Below are 16,303 nucleotides of genomic sequence, written 5' to 3'. Positions count from 1 at the left end.
GTCAGAAGGTGGGTAATTGTCCAAGGACTATACAGATTCGACCTGCAGCAGCAGCCAGCCCCATGCATGCAGTTCTGGTTTACAGATTGATGGGATCCACCGTCTTCATTGCATCCATCAGGTAAATCCAACATGTATGCTTCACTAGCCTGAACTGCGCTGGTAATACAGTCTCTGTGTCACATCGCTCTCGATGTTTTTCTTCACTCATACGTTTTGTTAGCTTAGACCTTGCTATCCTGCTTTCAGCAGCACTGCTGTAATCATCTGTGAAAAAGCTTAACTGGACCACCAGTTTCAATCTTCAGCGGTATCCTCAGGCTGATAATAAATGTGCTATTGTAGGGCAGATACAACATAATCCTGACAAGCAGATCTGGCCCCAAAATTTATTATACAAATTATTTTTATTTTCTATCATATTTGTTTTAATAATGTCATGGAAATTACTCTTTGGGATTCCAGAACTGACAATGAAGCATATTGCTATTTAAGAACACAAAGCCACTGAAAATTTAAAGACATGCAGAGAGGGAGGGGAAAAGGGGAGGTATTGTGGAACCTTTTCACTGGAAAAAATGCAGTTAGCTTTACTAATAATACCTCCACACACATGTGATCCCTTTTCAGGAACCAGCACTGAGGAGACAATGGAATAAGGGAGCAGGAGCTCAACCACACCTCTCCAGCCTCCGTGGGAAGATTTCCACATCACAGCAGGTTTGCAATGCCCAACGGGTCTTGCCATCAATCAGAGAACCAGCTGTCTTCTCCTAAGCACATGGGCAGCCAAAGCGTTGCCGCTCTTAATGACAATTCGGCAAGAGGAGCCTGGCAGAGAATCAGAGGAGCTAAGCTGTCCTGTTTACTCACAACCTATTGAGCAGCCTCCTGCCAGCTCTGGCTGAGCTGGCCACCCATCAGGGGTGGAACGGTGTCTGCAGTGGCCACGGGTCTGCTTCCACTCATGCCTTTGAGCAGAGCATTTCCAGACACCTCCCAGCATTGGTGGATGTTGTCGGGGGTGCTCTGCTTGGCATCCCTCTCTGGTGCCCTCTCCATCTTTCTCCTGAGCCATCAGCCCTCGCACCCTTCCCCTTCTTCTGCGGCTGTCCCTCCTAACCAGCAGTTTTTCTCAGCCTTGATTACCATGCAGAAGGGTGTGACAGAAGGTGCCAGAGGACCCACTGCCACCACATGGCAAGGTGCATGTGTGAAGGGTTGGCTCACACAGTGGGCTTGGTTGGAAGGGGTAGGACTCACCTGCAGCATGGTGCCCTGATCTCCCCTCAGCTCAAAGAGATGGGACCCTGCCTGTAAGTGTCTACCTGATTAGGCAGGTATGACTCCCTGGGGTGGCTGATGACCTGATTACAGGATCCATTAGGTTGATACATGGAATAAAAAGGTGGGAACAGGGTACAGTGCTACAATGCATGGTGGAGTATGGGATATTGTAAAGGAGAAGCCCATAATCTTGGCCCAGGATGTGAAATTTGATCATTCTGATGGAGGATGGGAAAGACTTGAGGACCACCAACACGCAAGTGCTTTTATGGCACAGAGCATCTGCTGACAAAACCCCATGTGCACAGTCCTGTTTTTACAATGTGTATTTTGCACGGACACAGACTAACTAACACTAACAAGCCACAGCTGACTTTGATACTGACAGTTACCAGTCTGTGGCTCTCGAGGAGCCTTTGGTAGGATCTGTGCATTTAAAAATGAAGCAGCCCCAGATTTTTTTCTCCTCTTGTGGAGAGTTTGTGGTAAAATCATGGTGAATACTTGCATTAGTAGGGAGGCCTGCAGGCACATTGCCTGTGAATGGTAGTATTTTTTCTGGGCTTAGCAGGATCTCTTTTCTGCTGTGTCCGTGCATTTGTACACTCATGTGAAATGTGATCACAATACATGTTCAAGATAAGAAACCAAGCCATTGATGTCCAAATGATTAGCTTTGACTGGTTAATAAGTACCTACATGACAAACAGAAAAGTCTGATAGAAAGGACTGTTACACATGAAAAAAAATTGAAGCAAATAATAAGTACAGGATAAGAACAATAAGGTGCTGAAATGAACTGTCACACTTTCTGTTTCAGCTTACCAAGTAAAATTAGACAGCTCGTGTGCTGGGTGATCAGACTCAGGAGATCAGGCATTTCCATCAAACTGCATGGAAACAGTGATGGGTCAAGCTGGGACTACTTCTGTTTTTTCCCACTGACCTGGCATTTTGGCTCTAAAACCTTCTTTCCAAGTACTGGGAACACTGTGAATTTTCAGGACATTGGGCTGCAATTTTCCATGTCGTTTCCATGCCTTAAAAGAGTCTGAACCTTGAGGTTTGAATCTTAAGATTTTTTGTTTGTTTTTCTTGCAGTTTTAAGTTTGCTTTGTGGTTTTTGTAGAAGTTTTCAGCCAAAATTATTCTCAAAAGCCTCCGAAAGAGAAGGAAAGAAGGAAACAGAAAGAGTACAGGGAGGCATAGGTCTGCAGCCCACAGAAAGGGAAGAGACCATCAAAAACCAAATATTAGAAACATGACCATAGTGGAATGAAGGACTTGCTGCAAGAGGAGGCTGAGAAGAAACATGGAGTGTGGTGAGACAAAGAGAAGATCGTCCATCCTCCAGTTCTGCTGGAGTGACAGAGAAGGTGAGGTTCATGAAGAACAGAAATGACCTGTCCTATTTCTTTTCAACAAATCAATATCCAGTTGCAACATTCCCTTACAGCAAAGTTTGCATTAACATTAGGAAATAAAGCTAACCTACTTAAATTGGGAGGCAAAAGAATGTGTGTCCAGGGCCTACAGTGAGAAGGAGAATGTGGGAATAATAAAATGTTTGTTGTCTGCTCCAGCATGAATGTGTAAGATGATCTTGAGAAAGCCATCTGCAAAAAAACCCCATAACCAAAAAATTTCAGTATCTCACAGGAGGGCTGGGAGGCCCTAGAGGTGCCAGCTTTCAGTTACTACCAAACTCTCTAGGACAGCATAAACAATCGTTTTCTCACATTTGTTCTATAATTTTTTTTTTGCCGAGAGTGCTTTGAAAGCTGCCTGACCCTGTGGCCCTCACACCACAGCAGCTGTACGATGCTGATTTATGTCAGAGGATTGCTTTTGTAAGGACTGTGGTCTCCTTGTGTCTCTGGAGAAGATCTAAAAAGCTGAGGTGGACTCACTGAAACCCTCACATGGTACCTTTATTACAGAGCACCCAGTCCTGACCCAGAAAACCTTGCTAGTGTGTGCAAACTGCTGCTTATTCTGCAGAAATGAAACTTGCTGCAGTGTGGGGGTCTGCAACAATGCCGCAGCTTTTTGGTTGGACCCGTGTGATTTCTGACAGTGACCCCCAGGCCTGAGGCACTTCACAAGCCCCTTTTTCCTTGGCTGTAAGGGGATCTAGCAAACAGCCTTACTACCCAGGCCAGGAGGAGACACAGAGGCAGGCTGATCTATTTGGGTCTTCTATAGGTGTCCTTTAGCCTTCCCAGCTGCCCAGCAAACCCTGTCCCCCCAGACAGCACTTTAGCTTGGCCAGGTCGCAGGTGCTTTGTCTCCGGACATTCAAGATGCTTTATCTTGGGGCATGCCAGATTGCCTGTGGGGACACCCTGGGGCAGGCACCTGCATCCAGTCCTGGCACCTGTGGTGCAAAGAAACTTCTCAGATGCCTTCTGCATGGGAGTTTGCCTCTCCTTCCTCAGAAGACTGCTTTAGTTAAAGTCTTTTTGGGGTGGCTGCCTAGCCCTTCCCTCCCCCATCAGGGCAGGGCCCGACCCTTCCTTCGAAAGGAATTGCTGGTGATGAGATTTCCATCTAAAAGTGGGATTCTGACCCTTTGTTTAAGAACAGAAACAAAACGTGCTTCATTGCACCTCATGAATTCTTTCAACACAAGCATCTTCAGTTACATGTTTCTGTAGCTGGACATATGTGTCTGTCACCACGGTAAGGGAGGAAAGAATTTCCACCGATGTGAAAGCATGGTGCTCCCTTTCATCCTGCTCTCATTGTTAAACAAATAAGCTGCCTTTAAAAGTATTTCAACATTTGTGTCTCCAAAAGGGGCTATTTTCACCCCTGTCTCAGTTCACACTTAAGTAGTAACCTTCTGTTTAGGGCATCTGTTAATGAAGGGCAATCATCTTGATTTCAGTTAGTGAAATTACTTTGTGTGTATGTGGGTGTGTGAAAATAATACAGTATCTTATTTCAAACCTCATGGGGTTTCAGCAATTATACCTTTAACAGAAAATCTCAAAAGTCAATAGCCTTATAATGTCTAACTCCTGGGAACCAGAGTGAGGGGAAATTAAAAATCCATCTTTGAGTTTAATGGTGTAAAAATATGCGTGTAGATAACCACCATTATGTGCCTAATTCCCTCCTGCTGAAGTACACATCCCGAAAAGCTCACCTCGCCCAGACAAGGTAAAGGCAGATCCCACAGCCCCTGCCTGCTTGTATCAGCCTGCATGGGAATATTGCACGGGGTGGGGCGGGGGGGGCTGTGCCCAGGCAGACATTTCCAGGTGCAAAGCAGCACGTCCCAGGTGAGCAAAGCCTCACCCACTTCTGAATGTGCCTTTCTTCTTCTTGGCTGTTCCCTAATCATCCCACCCTTCTTCAGCTCCTAATTCCTTTTTTATTTTTTCTTGATCAAGGATATGCAAATGCTGCTCTGAGTCATGACTGCTGCAAAGAGTTTCATCTCTTCGATAACAGCAGCGCTGTGTGAATGTGTGCATTTCTGCTTTACGTGATTGTCTGCACGTCCCTTGGCACACAACAAGTATGTCTCCCAAACCACAGCTCACATGTCTAATCACTTCCACTCCAAACTCCTGAGGCTGAGTTAGGGACAATATAATAACCAGTTTCTTGCAGGCAACTGGGCAACAATCCAGCTTAAAGTTCACTGAATCTGCTGGCTGACATCTAACTCATCTGCAGTTCAGGTCCACAAATAATCTTCCACGGTCTCTTGGCAGAGGTAAGACTCAGAGACACTCCATCTTCTTGGGCTCTCCTGCAGTTGGAGATGCTGCCCCAAAGTGTGGAGGGACTAGCACTGGCAGGGCTGGTCAGGTGGTAGGGAAGGGGATCTGCCTGTTTTTGGAGACAGAAGGCTTGAATTCACAAACCAGACCACTAATTTGAAATTCACCATTTGCTGGCAGCAGATAACTTTGCATTCAGGTTGGCAGAGTGTTTTTAATTCTTCCAGTCCTGAATTGCTGTTTGTAGATGTTTGCACAGAGCTCAATATAATGGGATCTGGTTCCAGTTAAGGCCAGTTGTAGTGTACATGGTAAATAGTATGGGGAAATGACAGCAAACCTATCTCTTTGGGAGAGCCTCTAAAGTCAAGCAGCAGCATGTGGACAACATGGACACTGGCACAAAGACTGGTCCCACAGCCCTGTCCTTACCCAGTTGGAGGATCACCAGATAGACAGGGAAGAGGGCTAAAATGAACTGAAAGAGAATCTTTCCTTCCTTCCCTGTTCCCTGGTTTCAGGTCCAGCAGAAAGATAAGCACACATCTGCCCAAATTTGGTACATTGCCTTCAGAAAGAGCTTATCTGAGCAGGCAATGTAGGGGTGAGCCCAGTGATGCACTTTCACATTTCAAATCTTTCCAATATTTTAAATTTCACATTCACTGCCAGCCAGCAGAATATCTGAAGCAGGATGAGTGGGGCAAGTATGACAGGGTATGTGTTGTGACATGATTTGTGACTTTAGAGCCACTCATCTCTGAGTGTTTCTAGGGAGAGGGTGTGGAGCAGGACAGTCTCTTCAGGCTGTTCATTGGTTTTTCTTCACAGTGCACATGATGAAGCTTCCTGATATTATCCACTATGTCAAGTATTACTCTGTTGCGCATTATAGAGCACTCTAGAGCGCACCTCTCAACTAGCCTTGAAAAAGAAACTCACCGATCCCACGCAATGAAAGTCCTTAGAGCAATGTCTTTTCATATAAATATCAATTTTGCCCAATTCATAATCTTTCTATTCAAAAGTGGTTTAGTATTAAAGGTATTTCTCTTTGGTTTTCAGCTTGCTTATGTATTTTCTTGGTTTCCTCATTTAAAATTCCTTGCTTGCTTAGGAGCAGATCTTGTGACTTTTGCTTGAATAAGGAGAAACAGTCATGCCATAATTTGGCTCTGTTAGTAGTGAGGGGACGGAGGAGGAAAGGTTGGGAGAGGAGAATATTTTTCATTTTACTTAGGCCACGTATTACAATGGTTTGCAATACCAGTTTACAGGCAGAACTGGCCAGTTTGCTGGCATATATGAATCACTAGATGCAGATTCCATCCACAGCTGTTTAACCAGCTGTACCCTGGCAGAGGCAAGAAGAGGCAGGAATTGGAAATTCCTGCTGGGATAAAGCTGAGGAACAAGCAAAAGTATAATAAAAGTGGGAGTTGTCTGTAATGCACCAAATAGCCCAACACACAACACGAGGGCCTGGGCTGAAGCAGCCGTAGGCTGGAAGGGCTGCTCACTCCAGCTGCTCTTAAATGGGGGCAAACAGACCCCTGTGCAACTAATAGGCTTTCTGTTGGTACCCAGATGGGACACTGCAGGTACAGGCTGGCAGGGTAGGACAGAGGTGGGTTAGTGGAGAAATCAACTAATTCACTAATTATCTACTAGCAAAGAGGGACGAAGTAAGTCCAAAGATTCCGCAAAAGATGCTTGAAAATGAGTTGTAAAAGCCTGTCAGTGCTTCTCTGCACTGGGCAGAGGACAGCTACCTTGGAAATCATTTTGTTTAAGGAGCTGCTGGACATCACAGCAAGGAGGTTTCTTTTATAAGATTTTTTTTTTAAAGCATTCCTTAATGACTGAACCTGGGATGCCTTTTGACAGGGGGCAGAGAGTGTGAATGAACTTGGTCTGGGTTACAAACAGTTTTTGCTGAAAGAACCAATATTGGTCCATCGCAGCACATACAGATGTGGGTCTGTACATGCATCTCACTCAAGCACCCTGCCTCAGGCAGCCCTGGTTTGCTGTTCTGGCACAGATGTCTGTTGTTGAACAGATGTCATCTTGTAAGCTCCCCTAAGCAGCTCCATTTTCCAATCAGAATTGTAACTGGAATTATATACAAAACATAATTGCAGCGTTTATAAAAGGGGAGTCTAAAAAACTGTCCTTAGAGCTCAGCGAATTGAGGTCACCCATCAAGCTGCTGCCCACCCCTCCTGCTTGTTTCAAAAAAGCCAGATGACTTTATTAGAGTCAGCTGCTGAATAGATACCATTGGCATTACAAGCCAGGAAAGACAGCTAGGATACTCTTGTCACTCATTTATTTTTTGACCAGAGAACAAACCAATGCTCGCTGTGTCGTCAAACAGGTAACAGTCTCTTGTGTAATTATAGCAAATTATTATAATAGTTATTATAATAATTTATAGCTATTTGTCCCTTAAGCCAGCTCCTTCGTCATGTTTTTCACTGTCTGCTCTGTGGCTGTCTTATTGAGATCATAAGCATTTTGGGCAGGAACTGTCTGTGTCATATGCAGCGCTGGTCACCCCTACTCATGCCTAATGAGTGACGTTCTGCTTTTGGTAATTCCATTTTGTGACTGCAATCAGCTGTTAGGAGAAAAAATTGTACCATCTGGATCAGTATATAATGACTGTAAGGAATCCCAATATTATTCTAATTGTAAAGAATCACAGTATTTTTTTCCCTGCCCTTGCTTTCAAGACCTGTGTAAACATGTAAATACAGCAGGACTGGACTCTCTATGCAGTTGCCTAATGAGACATTGGCAATAAGTTTAGGCCTCAGCTTGTTAGATGTGATGGCCCTGCTAGTCAGCAGGTGTAAAGCAATATAAAATAGCTGTTGAAAATCTGACCCATAGAATCTTTGGACATAGCACTGCCTGAATTTTTTTTAAAAAAAAAGTGGTTTAGATTAAATCTTCAGTCTGCAATGCTAATATAACTTCAGAAAAAGAAAGTATCAACTTGGTTAAAAAAACATCTCCGTGGTAGAGAGAACAGAACTTCTAAATAAAACAAAGTAAATCTCCAAGCCAAACAAAAATGTCTTACGAGGCAATTCAGATTTCTTTTCTTCAAACAGCTCGAAAGTTTCTCCAAATTTCCCCTTGTCTTCTATGTTCTAATCATGATAGGGACATGATTGTCTAATACCAATCTCAGAGCATGGCAGATAGATGAGATATTATGCTGTAGACATGCTTGTGGTGAGGCTGAGGTCCACTGGTTTTGTAACAGTTTCAGCTTGATGCCTTTTGGTAGATAGACTGGATCGCAAGATGTCTGTAGATGCAAGAATCTGTAGATAAAATTCAATGTCAAGATCTAAATGGGGCACTGCAGCCCCTTGGATAACAGGCCATGAAACTAAAGTGTACAAGCAGAGTTTGCTTCAGTCTCAGCTGTTCAAAGATCCTGCAGTGGCAGAAATTATGTCCACCTAAAGTTCACTGCAATAACCGGATCTGTGCCAACGCAGAATGACAGCAATGCTTCATGTTCAAGAAATAGATGTTGTTGTTCCACACTATACAGTATAAATCATACATGGATATATTCATGTGTGTTTATTTACATGCATGTAAATATGTATGCTTTGAAAAATGATATCTTCATCATCTTGGTAAGTTTTCAGTTTCTCTGAACTATAATTTTAGCGTAAGTCTTTTTGACACTTTTGACCTTGTAAGCAGTCAGACCAATGAGGTTAAAACAGCTGATTTTTGTTGCCCGCTTTACACAATCTCGTAATGGTCAATGCTGGTAAAAGGACAACTGGTATTCCAAAATACTGGAAAGCCAGCAGGATGGTGGATGAGTTGTGAAAGCTCCAGCAGAAGCAGGAGGGCTGGCAGGTGAGCAGGAGCCTGTTGAGACAGGTCTCTGCAGCGTGTCCATGGAGCTTTTGCGTCGATGCTATACAGCTCTGTGTATCCCACTGTGAGACAGATGTAAGGGACAAGCATCCTTAAAATCCTTGTGAAATCCTCTAAGATCTACAGGTGACGTGAGGGATCTTTCTCCTAAGATCAGAGGGAGCTGGGGCTGTGATTCCACCCCTGCCTCTTGCTGTTGCTATGGGCAGTGAGTAGTCAGAGTCAAAACCGTGAAGTAACAGAAATCACAAAAACCGGTAATAAAAGAAGGCTGTGTTTGTGATGTACGGCAATTTTAGAAGCACTGCGTATTTCAGTTTTATGATGATCCCAGCCGTTTCAGGGCTGGCAAGGTTTCCCCTTGGTCAGCATGGTGGTTGGAGCATGGTTCCCCTTGGAGCATGGTCCAGCATGACAGAGGAGCCAAAGCAAGAACCAGCCCTGCTGTGTCCTTGCCTGGGGCAGGCTGGCTGGGGCAGGGCTGGTTTCCTTCTCTGCTGTGTCCACGAAATTACTTTAGTGGAGGAAGAAGGAGGTCAGTCCTCCTGCTTGAATCAGAAGAGAAACCTTCCCTCCCTAGGCATATGGTCAGCCAAGCTGTCTTCTAGAGATGCCGGCCAACTTCTGTTTCCTGAATTGGTGAGGCTGTTGAGGTGGCCATCACCAGAACCCCACTCTGTGCTTCACTGCATTTCCCTCCCCAGGAGGATGTATCAGCATGGTGTGGTGGTGTGTGAAAACACCTCGAGGTGCATATGGTTCTGCAAGCCTGCTCTGCAGAACAAGAGACTCAACCATAAGCAAGAAACCAAAGAGGAATCAGTCCTGGGCTGGTCATCCATGGTCCGAGAGAAATCCCTGGCCTCAGCTGACAGCCTTGAAATGTCAAAGCTTCCTTTTGCTGGCTGAAAGAGGCCTGGGAATTAGAGCCCCATAGCCAGGGGATTTGTTGCCCTCCACAAGAAGTCACCCTGGACACAATAAAAGCAGCCTCCTTGCCAGAGCAGCCAAGGCAATTGAGAGGGGTAAAGGAAGCTCTTAAACATTTGCTTTCTGGATTCTGACTGCCAGATCTCTCGGGAGAGGCTGGACTCCACACAAAAATGCTTGACGGGAAGAAACTCCCTAGGAAGGGATTGTTCCATTTTGTTTTGAACTTGAAGGCCTCCAGTTGAGTTGGGACATTGCCACCAGCCACCTAAGGAAAGCTTGAAGCCTTCCTACATGGGGTGGGGTAAAGGCCTACTGTGGGTGTACAAAAGGCCTTCAGAAGCATGACTTTCCCTGGGACATAATCTTCTTGCCACACTGTGTTTTGTGGTTGAACGTAAAATGGGTGCTTTGGTGCTTTTAATGACAAAATTCTACTGAGGCTTCTCTTTCCCTTCCCACCCGCCTGTGGCTTTTACTCCAGGTTAACTTGAGATTTTCCCTGGAAATCACTCTCTGTGGGTCCTGTGTGCCTGCTATAACTTTTTTTGTTGCGCAGTGAGTCTTTTTAAGAAAAATGCATAAGCAATCCAAAAAGGAAATGAAAAACCCGTTTCCCTGATGAAGGAAAAGAGACCTCATTACTGGCTTGAGCATCTTGCTCTCTCACACTCCCTGTTTTTCTCTGAATCTTGCATTTTAGGCAGTATATTCTCAAGGGGATAGACTCTTTTCCTCCCATTCTTCATTTCCCCTGGTCCTAACTTTAATGTCTCCTCGCATGAGTATGTCCTCCCCACCGGGGACAGCAGAGTTCTCTTGGGCTAGAGGAGCAGGGAATGCACGTACCCTGACACTGGGACATTGAGCAAGATGTGGACTTGTAAATGACGAGCTTGGGGCTGAGGGCACGGGGCAGTGGCAGTGGCAGGGGCAGGGGCAGGGGCAGTGGGGGGCTCAGCAGTGTCTGTGTATGAGCAATGTGCTCTGATGGCTTCGGGGCTTCCTGCCTATTGCAGGCACCTTCAGCGCTGCGGTCTGCAGGTTTAAAGGTAATTTCATGGAAATTCTGGGCTTCTAAGTATCAGTTATTTAGTGGCTGTTTTGTGGATATCTCCTTGGGTTTAATACCCAATTTCTGTCTAAGATCTCCTTTGGGGCACTACATGCTGTTTTGGAATATTGCTGCTAGACTGTCCTAGCCTCATTTTCCTTAAATATATCATGGAGTTTACAGTAGTTTGAAGCCTCACATCACAAGTTTATTGTGATGATGCATATGTTTAAGGCACTCAGCTTGAAATGAGGTGAAATTAATTTTCTACACATTTGTGATAAATAACCAGAACCCTGATTATTTTGGTGGTTTACTAAAAGACACTTCTGGTCGAAACCCTACAGCTTCAGAAGCATCTGTAGGAGGCCATAGATGTATGAAGCATTTTGTATGAAGGAAAATGGAACAGGTACAGTGCTAAAACTGCTAAAACTGTGGTCTGTGTACCAGTTTCTTTAAAGACGTCTTTGAAACTGTGACAATGTGAGAAATCACAATATGCTATGATGAAAATTTCCCCTCTCTATGGAAGGAATACAGTTGATTTGATTTATCAACCCAGAGATACAAAATTAACACAGACTCTGTTGTCTACTGTTTGCAACCCCCACAGCTCCTAAGGTCACAGCATGAATTGCCCTTTAAATTTGACTAGCACTACAAAATGCAAACACAGCAGAAATAGGCAGAAAAGTATAGGCAGAGCTTGCCCTTCTTTTGCTTAGTGAGGTGGCGATGGGAAACTGCCTGTAAGATGCACCACAGAAATTCAGCTTCAGGGTAGAGCTGGGAGCTTGACCTCCCCGGGTCATGGTGTACAAACTGTCCTATTTAATTGATGTTCTGCTTACCACTCTGTTAAGCATCAGATTTGGAAAGTCTCCAGCTGGTGTGGAGGAAGGAACGATGTCTATTTGTTCCTACTCATTCTTGCACTGCTGTGCAGAGGAAGGTAGGATTTGGCGCTCTGTTGGGATTTTAATCATTACTTTTCAAAATGAGTACAGAGCATTTATGATTTTCTTTCTGGCTGTCACATGGCAAGTGACGTTAGGACTGAACTGTGAATGGAGAGAAGTAGCGGTGAATTGCCCTGCTTGCAGCTCTGGAGTCAGAAACTAACATATTTCTCATTCAGCGATGCTAAACCCCATTGCAAACATGCTATTGACAAATTATTAAATATGTCAATGAAAGGATTTGGTTTACTCCATATTAAGCACATCCTCCTTTTCAATTTTATTCCCCTCTCCACCCCACCCCACCCCACCCCCCTCGTTTGGCCAAAGGAGATTAGACTTACATTCCTTAAGTACAGAAAAAATTGGACTAGTGAGCCAAAATAGTTCTGGTTGCCATTGTTTCAGTTTTAGATAACAAACACTGTGCTTGTAACCAGCACATGTAAAGAAATGTATTGACCAGTGATGATTCACATATAGAATCAAGCTGCTCCTGGACAGCTTGTGAATGGAAGGAAAAGCTATGTTTGTTTAATATATTAGTGTGCAGATGTTATCTCTATTTATAGATAGACAAGCTGAAACTCATAAAAACTGAATTGCTTGCCAAGAAAAGACAGGAAAAGGCAATGGTAGGTCTGGGGAAAAACTTTGGATCAGTTGTCTCCAAATCATCACCTCTACCAAATAACAGTACCTCCCTTTAATTAATAATTCATTGTTGAGTGTTTCGAAACAGCTGAGCAACAAGCACATTACACTAAAAGATGTCTCTTTGTCATCTTTTTGGCTGTAGAGGATATGACTCAATATTCCTCCATTTCAGCATTGAGGGAGCCTGTATGCGGTAAAGAGCAGCTGTGCCTGGTCTCCATGACCGATCAAAGGTGAACAACTGATTTCTTACATTTGCTACAGACCTTACTGGCAACCATGCACAATGTGAATTGCCTACCTGTTTCTGCCCCAGTAAATGTGGTGTTTCCAGCTTGATAAATATTTTCATTCATATATTTATCTTTCTGAGACCTCTTCTTCTGCCTTAGCTCTGTTATGCTAAACCATCACCTCTCTTTCCCACCTTGACTTTCACAGGAGAAAGTTTCAGACTCCCTTTGCATTTGTGAGAAAAAAAGAGAGGGAAGAGGGGCCTTGTTTGCAATCTATATAGATCTTCATGTCACTGAAAAAAAAACACCTGCTGGAGCGTGTCATTAAGTGTTTCCTTTCTGCTGATAAAGACTCTACCTCCTGCCTCTTGGTATTTGACTTCAGTGTTGTTTGGACCTTTCTAGGCCAGCTCCTATGAGTCACAGTCTCAGCTGTGTGTGTCCACCTGAGTTTGGCTGTTTCTCTGGGTATGCCAGGTGCCTTCAACAGGGATGTAGCCATCCAGTGTGTAAATCCAGAAGCACTTCCCCATCAGGAGTTAGAGGCCATCTTCACTGGGGTCTTCAAACTCATCCAGGCAAGGAGAGGAAGGCTTAACGTGGCTTCCGGCAGCCTGGATGCTACTAACTGTGCTGAGGCACAGGCTCTGCTGACAGACCTGTGGACAGTGTGGTGGTCAGATGCTCCTGAGGCTTCCATGTGCATCTAGGTGCCTTGTGCCCAGGCACCCCTGCAGCAGCTCTTTAAGAAGAGCACAAATAGCCCATGTTACAAGCTTCTGCCTTCATGTCTAGTTTATTTGCATCTATTTTACGCACACACACTGACCAAATTGTATCTGCTCCCAATACCTTTTTACTTGTCCCTTTGCTTACACAGCAGTCTTGCTGCTTCAGCAAGACTAAATATTTTGAGCATTTATTTGGTGTATTATTTGTGTTCCACACCTCCATCCATTCTGAAATCACTGTCTGAGTCCAATTCCTCTCAGCCCTGCCAAAGTCCAAATATCAGCCTCACCTCTGCCAGCACAGAAAACAGGTCCCTGCGTTGCCCACTGGTGTCAGCTGCCCAGATTCCTGCACATGTATAATATCTCCAGTGGTGCACTCCCAGGTACACAGGGAAATGATACGCATCCTCAAATAATGCCAATGGACAAAGTCCAAAGGTTTCCTTCTTTTTCACCATCCTCCTGTCCTTGTGCTCAAATCTCTTGCTGTGGTTAAGTTCGTTGACCTTGCCAAAGTCTTTCCTGCATTTCCACTCTTGCTCAGCTCATGCATACCTTCTTTTTCTCCCTGTCCCACCCTTTGCCTCCCAACACCAGAATTCCAGTGCTCTGGGCACCTTCTGGGAAGCTCCATCTTGTAGGACACTGACCAGCACTATGTCATGTTAGCATGGTTTTCAGGTTGCCACCAAACCCGTCTTCCTTCTTTCCCTGGGCTTCTCCACCTAGCTGAGTTTCTTCACATAAGTTTCATCCTTGGCAACTGCAGACAGTATTTCATGCTATAGAACAGCTGGTGGCAAAGGGGATGAATGTAGTCTCACTGGGGTAAATCAGGAGTAACTAAATCTGCTGTGTTGCTGTCTGAGTGGAAAAAAACAGGCCTGTGCAGAAAATACTGCAAGCATGAGAGTTTAGAGTGCTGTGCCACTGTGAAAACCATGACCTGTGCACCTCATGTGATAGCATTGCTAAATGAGCTTTGAAAAGAGAACATTTTTCTAGTGGCCTCTGAAAGAATGTGGGTGGCAGAACAGCGACAGTAATTGGCAATGTTAATTGCAGTCACACATCAGTTTCCCTTGGCGTTTACCAACTTTCCATATAAAAGACATTGTTACACTTGAAAGCTGAGGTCAAGTTAGCTAATCATTCATAGTGTGTTTGCTTTCTCCCAGGATTGTCTAATAGGAATTGTGCCTTGTGTTTTAAAGCTATTTCAAGCAAAGAGCCTAGAGTGAAATTGTTTAATTTGATTTAAAGATCTCTATAGCTGACCTGCCAATCAAAGTGATTCAGATAACTAGCTGGTGTACCACTTGTGAATTAGACTTGACTCTGCATTATACTGATTGATGTGTGGAGTATCTCTGAGGAATTGATCGGCTTTTTTTCCAAAACGTTGATTTCAGTGAAATGGTGTTACTACATATTTAAAACCATCCACTATGTCTGTCACTAAAAATCATGGGACTGTGAGTCAGTCATCTTGGATGACTTATTGTTCTGTCATTGATTCACTGAAAATGAATGTCTATACTGCACCCAGCATGAACTGAATGAAAGCTCAGATGCAAACAGCAATCTAACCAAAGGGCCAGAGGGTTTATCACTGTCTAATTAGGGTAAATTATAAGGCTATAGTTTTATAAGGCTGTTCTATAAGATTATAGTGTGTCCAGTTACAATATGTACTTGTTCAGAATGGACTAGTTCCTTTATAATCCTGTACCCAAGGTTATCTAACCGTACAACGGGTGAATAATGTATTTTCCCAACTGAGAACTGTACAGGCATGGTAAAGTGTTTTGAAAGGAGTATTTTAGTCATTGCCTTACAGTGAGTTTGTTTTCTTCAAGTTATGGAATATGACTTTAATAGATAAATGGGGGAAATTAGGCTTTCAATCACAATGCCTGTTTTATTGGTCAAATATAGAATGGATTAAAAACAAACAAGCAAACAACTATAATTTGTATTTAACTGTATGACTTGGCACAAGACTCTGTAGTGAAGACAACTGGTGATTCAGCTTTGTCAGTAAATTACACTTTTTCCAGCCTCATTAACAACCCAGACTAGCTATTTCCACCTTCTCCAGACAAAGGTAACCTTGTCCCAGATTTACTAGCCAGTCGTTAACAGTCATTGAAGGTTGGAGAGCTCTTGCCCCCAGGACACTTCCAGGAGCTCAGCACCAAACCCGGCTACTGCCCCTGAGGAGGGGAGAGTTTTAGCTCAGACCATCATTGCGGCCGGGCCTGCCTTCAGGGTTTGCTCTGGTTCCCGCATGCCACCCATCTCCCATGTGCCTGGTGCTGCCTCCCAGCACAGCACAGCCCAGTGCAAGAGGGGGTCTGTCCCAGCGAAGCCACCCAGGGCAGGCAGGGGAGCCGTGGGCAGCTGTAACAGCAGCGGCACTGAGGGAGCTCTGCAAAGCCGTGGGCTGTGAACCAGTGCCAGGGAAGTTCTGCATCTGCCCCTGCAGCTCCTCTGTGTCTGGGACACTTGCTGCTGGCTCTTTGCAGAAAAGTCATTATAATTTTAGTTTTTTAAGTAAACTCGTGCATGGCCAAGTCTTACGTGCTCAACAACATTAAATCCTTTGGTTCTGCTTTACTTCAACCTCCATATAACTTCCCCTTGGGGAACTGGTTGGTTAGTCCCCTCTGTACCTCATTGTGCAACACTGCAGTTACTAGCATTGACATGCAGAGAATAGAGACAGAATTTATATGACATTTTGCGGAACTGACTCTTGCCAGCACCCGAATAAGGATAACCTTTCCCATCC

General features: G+C 44.4%; 1 protein-coding gene and 1 long non-coding RNA gene across 2 annotated transcripts in view; both read left to right on the top strand.

The window, feature by feature from the left end:
* Window positions 1–1,994: 1,994 nt before the first annotated feature.
* LOC130146258 (uncharacterized) lies at window positions 1,995–6,041 on the top strand. The gene is made up of 3 exons (XR_008820843.1): window positions 1,995–2,663; window positions 4,686–4,813; window positions 4,909–6,041. It is a non-coding gene; the product is annotated as an uncharacterized LOC130146258 (long non-coding RNA).
* A 1,323-nt stretch (window positions 6,042–7,364) lies between these two features.
* Window positions 7,365–16,303, top strand: part of NDRG1 (N-myc downstream regulated 1) — a 74,487-nt gene continuing 65,548 nt past the window's right edge. Inside the window, exon 1 of the mRNA XM_056331070.1 lies at window positions 7,365–7,401. Coding sequence (XP_056187045.1) covers window positions 7,379–7,401 — 23 coding nt within the window. The 5' untranslated portion in view covers window positions 7,365–7,378. The remainder of the gene's footprint in view (window positions 7,402–16,303) is intronic.

This window comes from Falco biarmicus, chromosome 3 (genome assembly GCF_023638135.1).
Source record: "Falco biarmicus isolate bFalBia1 chromosome 3, bFalBia1.pri, whole genome shotgun sequence".
Taxonomy (NCBI): domain Eukaryota; kingdom Metazoa; phylum Chordata; class Aves; order Falconiformes; family Falconidae; genus Falco; species Falco biarmicus.
Note: the sequence above shows the minus strand (reverse complement) of the source record. Positions and strands in the feature narration are given on the sequence as shown.